The sequence below is a fragment of the Pantherophis guttatus genome, chromosome 3 (assembly GCF_059756535.1).
Source record: "Pantherophis guttatus breed Tessera chromosome 3, ASM5975653v1, whole genome shotgun sequence".
Lineage (NCBI taxonomy): Eukaryota > Metazoa > Chordata > Lepidosauria > Squamata > Colubridae > Pantherophis > Pantherophis guttatus.
This window is the reverse complement of record NC_142065.1, coordinates 179,279,275-179,294,579: the sequence shown is the minus strand read 5'-3', so window position 1 is coordinate 179,294,579 and position 15,305 is coordinate 179,279,275. Positions and strand designations below refer to the sequence as shown.

Genomic DNA, 15,305 nt, shown 5'->3' with positions numbered 1-15,305 from the left:
TTTTTAGATGCAGAAAAAAACCTTTTATTTGGTTTGGATTAAAAATTTAAGGTTAGATACAGTATTCCATAGGAGTTTTATCCAATGGATTGAGATTTATTGGAAAGTTTGGATTAAATTTTTAAAGAGAGTGATGATTAGATATTGTTTTTCAGTGACAGATTTATTATCTGCAACCTTGTATAGAATTATAAAAAAAATACCAAATAATTTCATTCCAGTTCCAACACAGCAAACTTCCCCACTTTCTTCTTTGCTATTTCATTTGATTCTTCAATCTTTAGCCACCACGGTAAGCCAATCTTTAAATATTAAGGGTAGTACATCAGCAGGATGTGATTATAAATTATTTCTATATGCTGATGTTTTGGCAGTTCTGGACTTTATTTCTTTTTCTAATTTTATAAAGGTTGTGCAAAATTTTGGAAAGTATTCTGGTTATAAGGTAAACTGAAATAATTTTGTTTATTTCCTGTGGACTCAATACAATTATGTAAAAGGATGAGTTTTGTGATTTCTATTGATTGTATCAAATATTTGTGCTTTATACAAACTAGCTAAATACCGTATGTGAAAATAAATATGATGAAACCTTTTGAACTGGATATTATTAGATAAATTTGGATAGTATTAGACGGCTTAAAATTCCTTTATGCTTGTGGAACAAAATTAAAGTTACTAAAATGAATATTATCTCTTGTTTATGTTCTGAGAGGTTTTCTTATGTTAATTTCAAATAAAAAAGTTACTTAGGCAATTTATTTGAGATAGTGGACCACCAAGATTTACCTTAGCTACAGTAGCAATAGCAAAAGCACTTAGACTTATATACCGCTTCATAGTGCTTTACAGCCCTCTCTAAGCGGTTTACAGAGTCAGTATATAGCCCCAACAATCTGAGTCCTCATTTTACGGACCTCGGAAGGATGGAAGGCTGAGCCTAGTGATATAGTATATTGAGATTATCATTTGAACAAGGTAGCTTGATTTACAAAAATGCCATTCTGCCAATATTTTATCAACTATTGGTGAAATGAAAATATAACTGAATATTATTCCTTATGGGCTAAAATGGAAACTTATTATGTATTTCCTTTGCAATCACATACCTACTGGGAACAGCATCTGGTGGAAAAGATGTTTTATTTCCAGGGGTATGAGCTATAATAAATCCTTGGGCCACATTGGCCCATATTGTAAATTAAGTTTTGATAATGAGGCTCATCAGTATCTAACCCTTTGGAAAAATTCTACTTTGAAAATTGGTGATAGTCATCTTCACTTAAGGATGGGGATTCAGGGATTGATCGAACATGTGATGGCACTGAATGAGTGATACTTATAATCAGTCCTCAAAGGTCCAGCCATTGCAGCATTCCACTTCAGCAGCTTCTTCCAAGCAAAGTCAGTGGGAAAGCCAGCAGGAGATTGCAAATGATGACGTGATGTGACGTGACGTGACATGAGAAAAAAAGCCTAGAAACTCGTGGATTGTTATTTCACTGAACTAGGGATATATATATATATATATATATATATATATATATATATATATATATGTATATATATTATGTTTTCATTAAAATAAATGTTTAAAGCAGTTTATATTTAAGCAATTTTATCATGTATTTTAACACATAAACACACAAACATAAAATTGCAATAGGAAAACCAGCAATAACAGATATTATGGTATCTGGTTAAAAAATCTGAGAGTGGTAATATAATTTTCAATTTATTGTTGACACATAATTTACAGCATAAGTTGCATAACGTCCATGAATTATGCAGAGTTTTAGATCCTGAGTTTTAAAATACAGTGGGAAGATTGTTAGGTAGTTTCAAATCTTTTATATAGTTCCTGATAAAAGTCCTGTTCGAGTAGAATTTTGATCTCTTGAAGCCAGGAATATTAAGGATAGTTAAAAATGATGTTGGTAAAGCTCTTTCTGTCTGTGTGTCCTAGATGCCAACTATTGTATTGCAATAGTGATATAAAGTAAATCTAGTCTTAAGAACAAAACGTATTCCTCAAATATAAAACTGTATCAGAAATTAACTTCTGAGATTTATTTTTGATATGTGTATGTATTTTTTTCTGAAGCGTGGAAAACTATTCAGTGGATTTATTCCAGGAAAATACTTACATTTCACATTGATAATCATTCAGTTAATTAGATCTGAAAGATATTAATGTATGCATGGGCAATAAATTAAGATTATAAACCAGTTTTTCTGAGCTTTATGACTTCCTTCATGAAATGAATCACCAGCATCTTTGTAATTCTTGGTTAGATATTATATTTGATCAGATGTTTTTTTGTATTACTGTGTTGGATTTATTTATCAGATGTTTATTTTATTACTGTGTTGGATTAAGCAATCAAACTTGTAACAATATTTAGTAGAGTCAAATGTTTTCAAATTTTTTAATTCTTACTCTATATATCTAAAAGTCACTTAGAAAATTCTTGTCAAGTTCTCTATTTTCCCCCAGGATCAACTAGAAATAGCTACCCAGTTTTTTTAACTTGGAAAAAGAATTTAATGTTAACTTTTCAAAACAGATGGTAAAACCACTGAGCTTCCATTCCGCAATAATTGATTATATTCACGCTATTGGTTAAATTAAAAAATGCTACAGAACATAATGACCATAGCTTTAGTTACATAAGGACCTGCAGAATGGAATGCTTGAGTTCATATGATAATCCCCCCTCCCGCCCCGAATTTTCCTTTAAAAAAATTGTAAAAGATTACATTTGTTTAAAAAAGAAAAATGTTTTGAACACTTTTTCTTAAGGGGACAAATGAAAATCTAGTTTGTTTTTACACAAATGATGGGGAATAAAGCCATCTATGTTTCCTCCTCCCCCCCCCCCCAGTCAAATCTGTAATTCCAATACCATTCTAATTGTTGGTGTATCTAGTGACCTGACATTTTTCTCAGAATGCACTTCCTTAAATTTTATGGCATTGCTTCCTTGGAAACATAAATACGATCCCCAACATTGGACAATACATCCTACCATTTGAAAAGTGTATTCTTAATGTCTTAATATGGATGAGTTCTCTGTTTATTCTTCTGGCAAAAGATTGTAGATAAGATCTAGCTAGAGAACCAGGCAGTGATTGTTGCTAGACTTGCTTTTACTATCTTTATCGCATACATCACAAACATGGTTTTTTAAACACAGGATCTTATTGTTATAGTTGTGATGTCCATGGTGAGTTACTTAACAATGTCAACAGGAAGTGCTGGTACTGTAGATACTGCAATCAAATACTATGTAACACTATTTTAAGGATTTTTCCTGATTTCAAATTGAACTTAATTCGTAAATTTATCTTCAGTTTAAAATAGAATAGAATAACAGAATTGGAAGGAACCTTAGAGGTCTTCTAGTCCAACCTCCTATCCAGGCAGAAAACCCTACACCACTTCAGACAAATGGTTATCCGAGATCTTCTTAAAGCTTAAGCATGTTCAAATGGATAAACATGGATCATGTTTATCCATTTAGGCACCTAAGCTGTTTTCTTATTTGATGGACTCAATGACAAATAAAACTTGTAGCAGTCTTCTAACAAAAAAACATGAATATTTTCAGAGTGGACATTTTTGGGATATTTCAGACATGGACTAAATAACAGGAATTCCCAAAAATCCCACATCAATGGCGTCATGTTTTTTAAAATGGTATCTCTAGATTTGAGATTAAGATTAATTCTTCAAAAATTGTTTTTAGGATGGATTAGATTCCCTAAAAATGTATTCGAAAGACTAGACACCAGATTTCCTATGTTGGAGGTGTAATAAATTGAGGGCTCACTGACCTGTATTATATGGACATGTGATTATTTAGCACCTTTTTTGAGATAAAGTATTAATGTATATTAATAGATTTATGAGAACATGTTTGAATGTTAAAGATGCTAATGTAATAGGGGAGTATATACCAAAACTTTGAAATGTGCCTATTATTTATTTATTTATTATTTATTTATTTATTTATTTATTTATTATATTTCTATACCGCCTTTCTCCCATAGGACTCAAGGTGGTGTACAGTCAAGAAAAATATAGACACACAAACATCATAAAATTGCTAATTAAAATTATTACTTAGTTTGGTCAATTAAATAAAACCCAGAATTAGGTAACATTTAAAAAATCATTCACATGTTCGTATGTTTAGCCCTGCCTGTTGGAATATGAGGGTCTTGAATATCACGGCGGAAAGCACGGAGATCAGGGATATTCCGTATCTCCGGGGGCAGTTCATTCCAAAGGGTTGGAGCCCCCACAGAGAAGGCCCTCTCCCTGGGAGTCGCCAGTCGACATAATTTGACTGACGGTACCCTGAGTAGTCCCTCCCTGTGAGAACGAACTGGTCGGTGGGAGGCTATTGGTGGCAAAAGACGGTCTCGTAGGTACCCAGGTCCTAAGCCATGGAGCGCTTTAAAGGTGATAACTAACACCTTGAATCGCACCCGGAAGACCACCGGGAGCCAGTGCAGCTCGCGTAGGAGAGGTGTTACATGGGCGTAATGAGCTGCGCCCATAATCACCCGCGCGGCTACGTTCTGGACCAGCTGGAGCCTCCGGGTGCTTTTCAAGGGGAGCCCCATGTAGAGAGCATTACAGTAGTCCATACGGGAGGTAACTAGGGCATGAGTGACCGTGTGCAAGGAAAGTAGGAAAATTAAGAAATTGGAAAAGTGATATTATTCCAGATATCAAAACAATGTCTGTTGGAACAAATATCTGTTTTGAAAAAGGCAATACAGGTAGTCTTCGACTTACAACAGTTCATTTATTGACCATTCAGTTACAACGGCACTGAAAAAAGTGACTGACCTTTTTCACACTTATGACCGCTGCAGCATCCCCATGGACACACGATCAAAATTCAGATGCTTGGTAACTGGTTCATATTTATGACAGTTGCAGTCTCCTAGGATCATGTTATCCACTTTTGTGACCTTCTGACAAGCAAAGTCAATGGGTAAACCAGATTCACTTACTAAAATGCCGTGATTCACCTAACACCTGTTAGCAACAGAGATTTTGGGCTCAATTGTGGTTGCAAATGAAGGACTACTTATAGTTTCTATTAATCAAGAGCAGCAATATTTGTAACTATGGCAGAAATTCTGCAATATCTTACAGTGTATTATTTAATAGTAGTGAATTCGTTGGTAAACCAGGGACTATTTTCAAGTATAAAATATCCTTTCCCCCCATCTTTATAGTTTGCACTTTCATTTCCCCCTCTCTAATTTTTTTCTTTAAAATTAATGCTTGTTTTATTTTAAATATATATTTTTTAAAAACCCTCCAGCGGCTTTGATGTGGTACCCTTCAGACGTACTGGATTTGAATGGCTATCCTCCGCATCCTGGGAACCTGACCCCCCCTCCCCCCGGAAAGGTGCAGGTCGTTCCCTGAACGGTGCTTTGGGAAACCCAAGTGTCAAGGAGAGGTCGCGGGCACGGTAAAAAACGAGAGCCACGAGGAGGGAGAGACACGCGTCCGTGCGCGCGACGGCTTAAGCTGGGGATTCCGCTCTTGCAACCGTCTTCCCAGGAGCTCGCGAGCGTCCTTCTTCAAGAGAGCGGCAGGAGCAGGTGCCCAGAGACAAGAGAGCCAAGAGCGAAGTGAAGTGCGCCTGCGCCGACCGTAAGGCCTCGCTTTTGGAATGGTGGGAGCTCCACATTCAGTAGAATCTGCCCGGCCGGGCTCGCGTGTGAGGTGGGGGGGTGGGGGAGGTTGACGTCGAGATCGTTATCTGCATCTGGGAACCACCCAGCCGGATCCGGCGGATCCGGCCGCTCGCCTCCCGCTCCGCTTCTCTTGCGAGACGTGCAACCGAGCTGAGTGAGTAATTCGTAAATTCCTCATCAGCACCGAAGGCTTGCCCGCTGGCTGGCATACTTTGCATGACGATGATCCTTTTTTTTAAAAAAAAAATATTATTATTGTTCTTCTTTGTAATTATGATTATATATATTTTTTTCCTGCCTTCTCCCGCCTCCTCCGTCCCTTTGTGGGTCCGCCTGAACTCCCAGCTCTGCCTTCCTAGGGGGAAAAAAAAAAGCTTAAAGTTTTGGACTTCGGGCTGCCTCGGAGCGAGTCCAACCGACAAGGCAAGAGAACAAAGGGAAAACTGAGGCAGTTTCTGCCACTGACGGTCGTTACATGAGCGGTTTCTCCCCCCCCCGCCGCCCCCCTTCCCCGCGTCCCCGCTCGCGAGCCTTTAGATTTTAAAGAGGCTGCAGTTCAGGGCAGAGGAAATTACGGAGCCGATGGGGAGGATGGCGGAGGCTTATGGAAATAGAGGTCATCTGGGGTGCTTTTTAAGGTTATGGCCGTGGGCTCCCTTCACTGCCAATGAAGTCCGTGGGGCTTACTTCAGAGTAAGCGGGTTTGGGATTGGTCGGGAAGTCTAAGCGCCCAGAGGATAAGATGTGTGCGCGCTGCGGGTGTATAAGCAGTTTCTCCTTATGGCAGAGACGTTTTTGTATGGGGAGCGGCGTTATTCCGGCTGCCTGCATGCAGATGGTAGAGGTCGGGTTAATTGATTTTCTTCGCTTTCACTGGGTTTCCCAAGACGGTTTTTTTTTATTTATTTATTTTAAATTCCAGTGCTAGACAATGTCTTTACACACAGCTCAGCAGATGCACACCAAGCGCTGGAATGTTGCTGTTTATTTAATAGGGCTATTGGATCTGGGCTATCTAAAAAAAACAAACAGATCCAAAACAAAAAAGGAAATGTGATGTTGTCTTCTTGTGATTGTCTGTCTGGCTTTTTGCAGCTCAGATTTATTTATTTTTTTAGGTGGGGATACAAATGCTCATTTTCTTCTCTTAGGCAATTTCTTCTGCTCTGCATCCCATTGTGCTGGAGGTGAATGTGCTCCAAGCATTTAAAATACACGCTTAAAATTGTATTTCTTTGTTGTGCATGCAGTTCAGAAGCTCTTTGTTTTCACAGTATTATTTTGTTCCCTGTTTTGGGGAGTTTCCTAAAACCCCAGCCTTTTGTATCTGGAACAAATTGTGACTTGTGTTCAGAGAATCTGTTGTACTAATATTTGCAATTGAATATTTATTCTGTCTTTTAATTTTAGCTGTTAAAAATAAAGCAATTCATATGTCAAGTTTTGCTCTGGAAGTAGTAGAAATAAATAAAAAGTACTTATTGCTTGATGATTGTGTGTGTTAGATGTTATAAAAAATTGGGGAAAATGAAAAAAAAAACCCTTTACCTAATGTTGTCCTCAAATGTCTCCCTACTTTTAATGTGGCAGGACAGATTATACATGAATGTGTATAAATGACATGCTTTTCAGAATATTAAGATTGATCCAGACTTAAAGTGGGTTTAAACAATTAGGAGAGGGATTTTAATGGAGATCAGGGATTCCAGCCATTCTGTGTTTCTATTCTGAGGTGAAAGCCTGATTATAGTCTGTTCTTTTCTAGCCTCAGGGAGCAGCAGCTGGGAACTACTACTGTGAGAAGACAAAAGCAGCATGCTGACCTTCTGTGCATGATTTCTCTCTCCCTCCCTCTGCATTGATAGACATGCCATCTGAAGACTTTAACGTGGAAACAGGAATAGTACATCTTCAGAATCTACAGTCTTATTGCCAATGATGCAGGCAGTCAAGGACCCTCATCTAGAATGGCAGGGCATCATTAGGAGCCATGTGGGAATGAGTCTGCTGAGGGGGAGTGGTCCAGTTCACTTTGTTTAAAGGTCAGCTGCTGGCAGAAAAGGGCAGTGTTAAGAAGTATGGAACTACAATAAAATCTGCTGGACATGTGCTCTCATGTGTTCATGTAACGGTGTTGAATTGTAGGGTCTCTTTTTTTCCAGAGTGGCTTGGAGAGATCTGGAAAGCCATAGAGGATGATTGTTCTTGGGCTGAAAAAAGCATAAATTTGACCAAGGTCATGCATATAACAGAGAATTAGTAATTCAGCCTAAACCAAGCTTGCTCTCAGCATGCTTTTATCAGGAATAATAAAGCACCAGCATCCAAACTCTCTTGGAGAGGAGCAACTAGAAAAACAAGATAAGAATTCTCGGTCCAAAAGCTTGCCAGTTCTGAATGGGTCTGTTCCGCAGATTAATACCACACAAAGTGCTCTCATCGCAGCCAAAAAGAACTTCTTACAGAGTTTGCAGGGGGACTCTGATCAGAGGTGTGGCCTTGACCCTGATATATCAGCACATCACAGTAATGCTACTGCTACTTCTTCCAAGACAGTGTTGTCTTTTACACCCTCCAGCTTTTCGAGAATGGGGAATTTCACTGAAAGAAATAATTGCAACAACTCTCCTAGATTAAGTAATGGTGTGTCACCAGCTTCCACACTGCTAGTAATGCCTGGTAGAAAATATCTTGCTATAGTATTGACAGACTCTCGATTCTTTTTGATATGTATGTGTTTCCTGACTTTCATTCAGTCACTAATGGTCTCTGGTTACCTGAGTAGTGTTATCACGACCATTGAGAGAAGATATAGCCTGAAAAGCTCTGAATCTGGGCTATTGGTCAGCTGCTTTGATATTGGCAGCCTTTTAGTAGTGGTTTTCATCAGTTATTTTGGTGGGCAAGGGCGAAGGCCTCTGTGGCTTGCTGTTGGGGGGTTATTTATTGCTCTTGGGGCTGCCATATTTTCTTTACCTCATTTCATCTCTGCACCATATCAAATCCAGGAATTAAACTCCTCTGTTTCTAATGATGGCTTGTGTTTGACTGGAAATAATTCAATGAAAGGGCACCTGGAATCGCCAGGCTGTATGAAGAATTCACGTGGAAATGGCCACTCGCTCTATGTAGCTTTGTTTATTTGTGCCCAAATTCTCATTGGAATGGGCTCCACACCTATCTACACTCTAGGACCAACCTACTTGGATGACAATGTCAAGAAAGAAAACTCATCACTCTATCTAGGTAAGGTTGATATTTGTCCAGATTTTTGTGTGATTATTTTGAAAGGAGGCCAACTTCTACTTTAAAGCTTCCAAACTAATGCAGCAGCTTTAAATGTATTTGAATGTTTAGATAGGCAGAGTAGCTAATATTTGCCAGAATAAGGACTTCAATAGCTGTTACTTAATCTTCTAAAAACTTTGTTCCATTATCTTTAATATACTGTATTTTCTTCCATGTTGAAATATCTATGGAAACAATTGAAGTGATACTTATCTCTTTCATGAGGGAAATGGAAAAGGAAATTGTTTCCTTTCCAATGGTATATGATCTGCCTTCCTCTCTCTGTGTGTGTGTATCTCTCTCTCTCTCTCTCTCTCTCTCTCTCTCTTTCTTATATCACACATATACATATGTGTGTAATATAATATAATATATATATAATATTTTCATTAAAATGTTTAAAGCAGTTTATATTTAAGCAATTTTATCATGTATTTTAACACATAAACACACAAACAAAATTGCAATAGGAAAACCAGCAATAACAGATATTTTTAATTTATTGTTGACACATAATTTACAGTATAAGTTGCATAACGTCCATGAATTATGCGGAGTTTTAGATCCTGAGTTTTAAAATACAGTGGGAAGATCGTTAGGTAGTTTCAAATCGTTTAAATAGTTCCTGATAAAAGTGCTGTTTGAGTAGAATTTTGATCTCTTGAAGCCAGGAATATTAAGGATAGTTAAAAATGATGTTGGTAAAGCTCTTTCTGTCTGTGTGTCCTAGATGCCAACTATTGTATTGCAATAGTGATATAAAGTAAATCTAGTCTTAAGAACAAAACGTATTCCTCAAATATAAAACTGTATCAGAAATTAACTTCTGAGATTTATTTTTGATATGTGTATGTATTTTTTTCTGAAGCATGGAAAACTATTCAGTGGATTTATTCAGGAAAATACACAATATTTCACATTGATAATCATTCAGTTAATTAGATCTGAAAGGTATTAATGTATGCATGGGCAATAAATTAAGCATTATAAACAAGTTTTTCTGAGCTTTATGACCTCCTTCATGAAATGCATCACCAGAATCTTGGTAATTCTTGGTTAGATATTATATTTGATCAGATGTTTTTTGTATTACTGTGTTGGAATTATTTATCAGATGTTTATTTCTGTGTTGGATTAAGCAATCAAAGTAGTAACAATATTTAGTAGAGTCAAATGTTTTCAAATTTTTTAGTTCTTACTCTATATATCTAAAAGTCACTTAGAAAATTCTTGTCAAGTTCTTTTTTTCCCCCCAGGATCAACTAGAAATAGCTACCCAGTTTTTTTAACTTGGAAAAAGAATTTAATGTTAACTTTTCAAAACAGATGGTAAAACCACTGAGCTTCCATTCCGCAATACTTGATTATATTCATGCTATTGGTTAAATTAAAAAATGCTACAGAACATAATGACCATAGCTTTAGTTACATAAGGACCTGCAGAATGGAATGCTTGAGTTCATATGATAATTCCCCCTCCCGCCCCGAACTTTCCTTTAAAAAAATTGTAAAAGGTTACATTTGTTTAAAAAAGAAAAATGTTTTGAACACTTTTTCTTAAGGGGACAAATGAAAATCTAGTTTGTTTTTACACAAATGATGGGGAACAAAGCCATCTATGTTTCCTCCTTTTTTCCCCCCTGGTCAAATCTGTAATTCCAATACCATTCTAATTGTTGGTGTATCTAGTGACCTGATATTTTTCTCAGAATGCACTTACTTAAATTTTATGGTATTGCTTCCTTGGAAACATAAATACGATCCCCAACATTGGACAATACATCCTACCATTTGAAAAGTGTATTCTTAATGTCAGCTCCCTATTTTCACATAATACTAGATATTATATTACCACTTCTTTGTTTCTATATTTGCATTCTGGGTTACTATATTCTCTAATGGATCTTTAAATCCTATTATTTTATAAAAGCAGATTTTATAGATTATATCAAAGCAGCAGTACCTACAACAAAAGCAGAAAGCTGTAGTGCAAAATCAATAATTTAGCATAAGTTTAGTTATTTTAATCGTTCAGCTATTCAATAAAATAATACAAGAATATAAATTTTAAATGTGTTTATTGTAAAAGAATTTCAGTGTTCAAGTCATTTAATAGAAGGAAAATACTAGTTCTAGATGGAAGTACTTGTTATTCTATAAAATAATTGAGTGGCTGACAACCAGTAAGTTAAATCTTTTATCTGGGCAAGATAGAAATAGTTTGAATTAACAGATGCAGGTGTTTATAAGAAGATGAATTTATATAGGTATGGATGAGTTCTCTGTTTATTCTTCTGGCAGAGAATTGTAGATAAGATCTAGCTAGAGAACCAGGCAGTGATTGTTGCTAGACTTGCTTTTACTATCTTTATCGCAAACATCACAAACATGGTTTTTTAAACACAGGATCTTATTGTTATGGTTGTGTATACATAATGTCCAGTTTAACACATTTGTCCGAATGTGCGAATTTTACTTGTCATCTAACAGATAATCCTATTCCATAATACAAACCTGAGAACAGAAAAAGTAAAACTGACATACACAGAGAAGTTGGCTGAGGTAGCTTGAGTGTCTTTGTATTATTGATAAGGCTTCAATTTCCTTTTCAAGCATAGTACCTGAACAGGACTGGTCTTTAGAGGAAGACTTGGTGAGACCCCTGTCTTTAAAAAGAAAAAAGATCACATTACAACATAGTAGATGCTCCAATATTATGGATTGCTAATTCCAATCTGAATATCATAAATTCATAGTAACATCTACTCATTCTGCTCTAGTTTTGTTTCAAGAACTTCTACACAATGTTTAAATTTTAAAAGAATCAAAGAACATTCCAAACAAGAAAATAGCAATGTTTGTGCTATGCTAAGTACTCACAACATCATTCTTTGGATGTTGAAGCAGGGCGTTGAGACTTGGGATAGCTGCTTCGGAAGCTTCGTCAGATTTTTTGCTTCTAATTATGCAAAGAAAGAAAAAAATAACTTCTGCTTGAACTGAAATACAGGCAGTCTTTGGCTTACAACCATCTGATTAATAACTCTTCAAAGTTAAGATGGCATTGAAAAGTGACTTACAACTGGTCCTCACTATGAGCATCACAGTGTCTCCACAAGTCATGAGCCCATGGCAAGTGGTATGTATTTATAATGGTTGCAGCATCCAAGGGTCATGTGCTAACCATTTGCAACCTTCCCAAGCAGCTTTCAACAAGCAAAGTCAATAGAGGATACAGGATTTGCTTAGCATCCATCTGATTTGCTTAATGACTATGGCAACAAATATTATAAAAGAGGGCACTACTTGTTTAGTGACTACATTTCTTAACAACAGTAGTTCTAGTCCCAGTTATACTCATAGGTTGAGGACAACCTAAAATAGTCAAACATATATATGCATATACGTGTAAGTGTGAAGATGGCCCAGGAGAACTTTCGAAGAAGCTTCTCAAAGTTGTCCATAGGATGCTGCTGCATCAATGCATCGATTCATCAGTGGAAAAGAGATTTATTCTTTTCAGCACATTCCATGAAATACTCTTTAAATTTTTGCACAGCTTTAAAAGCAATAATAAACAACAGCAATAATAAAATGGGTACAGATAACTAGGTAAAGCAACCATGGCAGTTTGTGAAAAATATTCTAGTAGCTAGTTTGGTGTGTTTAAGACTCCAAACTAAAACCTGGGAGTTGTGAGTCTTGGACATGAAGCCAGCTGGATAACCTGGACGAGCCACTCTTAGGCCTAGGAAAAAGGCAATGGCAAACCACCATCACCAACACACACATACACTAAACTGGCAAGAAAACTGCAGGGAATAGTTCAGACAGTCATCAGGAGTCAAAGGTGACTCAAAGGAACAAAGATAAATACAGGTAGTCTTCAATTTACAACTGTGATGGACCCTGCCCACCATAGTAATTAGTGATGTCGTAAAACAGATCAGTCACATTACTGACCTGATTTTATGACTTTTTTTGTGGTAGTCATTAAGTGAATCACCATGCTTATTAAGAGAAATCATGATTGGTAATTTAAGCAGGTGCTATGGGCTATGGAACTGGAAGTGCTGGTTTTCAGCAAAGCCATCGTAAAATGTATTATATGAGTGCAGGATGCTGCAGATGGCCATAAATGTGGCCATGTGGCCTAGTGCCCAAAGTTTGGTCATGTGATGTTGGAACTGACCACCTGACAATTGGAACTTCAAATCTGGGTCGTAAGGTACGTCTGTCATAATTTCAAACAGTTGCTAAATAACTGCTTGTAAATGGAGGACTACCTTTAGTCTACATTTTTAAAAACTGCTTAACATTTAAAGGATAAATCAAGGAGAGAGTTCCTGTTTCTGCAAACTTAGGAAGGAGAAAACTGCTCAGACATCTGAGACTGGAAGAACATGGTTAGTCCCACTCAATATACCTTAAGCAAGAGAATAATCAGAATCCAGTCCGTGACTTGACAGGATGGATAATTTGTAAACATTGTTTCCAATATCCTGTCTAATGAATTGTTTGTACTCTGATATTTCAGTACCAAGCCTCCTTATACCCATCTGGTACCAGTTAGCTGTGTTCCTTTACTCCCAAGTAGCATGGCCTTCTAACCACACTGAATCAAATTCCTGTTCATTATGACTGCAAGACATTACTAATACTTTGGGATCAGGACAGACGGAACTACGTCAGACACTCAGAAGAGTTAGGAAGGATTTTAATGTAAGCTTTATTCACAGACCCTGAGCTCTAGCTAGGTTCATGGATTCTGCCACTGTTCATTACCATTTCCCTTTCTTCTGCTTCAAAGTCTGGGGTGTATATAGTTTGCTGGGTCCTATCTAGCAAACTACACTAGCTTAGTTCTGGTGATTGCAAGGGCAGATGGCTGACATTTCATTCTATTTACAGTAATAATTAGTTTGTACAGGTCCTCAAATTTGTTTGATGGCATCCACTCAAGTTTATTTGTTGTCTTTCACTTCCTATACAGTTGCTCAGGCTTGTCAAGAATAGTTGTTTCTAATTGTTATCTATTCACATCATCTGCTAGAGTATGTGAGTTTCTTGCTAATTACCACCCAAGTGGTGCTGTCAGTCTTTATCTCATTCAGGAGCAATTGCAGTTCATGGAACCCTCTCAGTAAATGTCTCCAATTCATAATTCAAAAATGTGCCTCTTTTTTTTCTCAGTCTGTGTTCATGTTTCTTTGCTGTATGTTACATTATCATTGTTTTAACAATTCTGATTTTTGTTGTCATAGATATGCCTTGATTCTTACTGTGTTTCATCATTACCTTACTTTCAAGCATTAATCTTTTTTTTTTACATCTGCAGCAGTTATTGTCCTGACCAAGGAAAGAAAATCACCTGTCATATTCATTTCTTCATTATGACTTCACTATCAACTATGAATTCATGAAACATACTGTTTGACATACAGTAGTAGCCAAAATTTTAGAAACCTTTTGGGGAAAGTATTTTCTAAAACTAACTAATAACACCACTTTTTTTGGGAGTAATACCATAAAATTATATATCAATGGAAAGATAATTTAATCAAGAATGTAATGCAATAACTTTTATGAAGGCTTTCCTATTGGAATAGCAGTTATAGTATAAAGAAAAGTGAAATGTAGAAAAAATGAGATATAGAAAAATTATCACCATAGAAAAAACGAGATATCCAAAAATTATCACATCAGTTAATACTTATGAATTATGGCCTTACAATGTCTTCCCATGGAGTGAACCAAGTCTTTTAGTTCTGTAGCAGTTATAATGTGAAACCAATATTGAATGATTGCTTCTATTTACTTTACCTAGTTTTATTGCTAGGTTCCTTCTGACTAGCAAGTTTCTTTAGTCAACTCCATAGATTTTCAAGTGGGGTAAGGTCTGGGCCAGGGGTCAGCAACCTGCACCTCTGGAGCCGCATGTGGCTCTTTATCCATCTGAAGCGGCTCTGTCGCCAGACAGCTCCACAATTGATAGGGCTTTAAGTTAGGATAGTTAGGACACCGTGCTAGGAGGAGGCTCTATGGTGGGGGGGAACCGGACTTCTGGTTGGCTCCAGAATTGAATGGGAGGCTTCCGGTTAGGGCCTTTGTGGCTCTTTGAGTGTTTAAGGTTGCTGACCCCTGGTCTGGGCTATTCCCAGGCCATTCTAGCAGTGGAATATGATTATCTTGAAACTCCAAAAAAAGGGGGTGTTATTAGCCATCAAACCTCAAAAATACACTTTTCCCAAAAGGTTTCCACAATTTTGGCCACTACTGTACTTTTCTCT

The 15,305-nt window shown here is 36.9% G+C and overlaps 1 protein-coding gene across 1 annotated transcript in view; it reads left to right on the top strand.

The window, feature by feature from the left end:
* Positions 1–5,588: 5,588 nt before the first annotated feature.
* The window catches only part of SLCO5A1 (solute carrier organic anion transporter family member 5A1), a 38,273-nt gene continuing 28,556 nt past the window's right edge, over positions 5,589–15,305 (top strand). The window contains exons 1-2 of the mRNA XM_034429940.3: positions 5,589–5,881; positions 7,493–8,973. Coding sequence (XP_034285831.2) covers positions 8,019–8,973 — 955 coding nt within the window. The 5' untranslated portion in view covers positions 5,589–5,881; positions 7,493–8,018. The remainder of the gene's footprint in view (positions 5,882–7,492; positions 8,974–15,305) is intronic.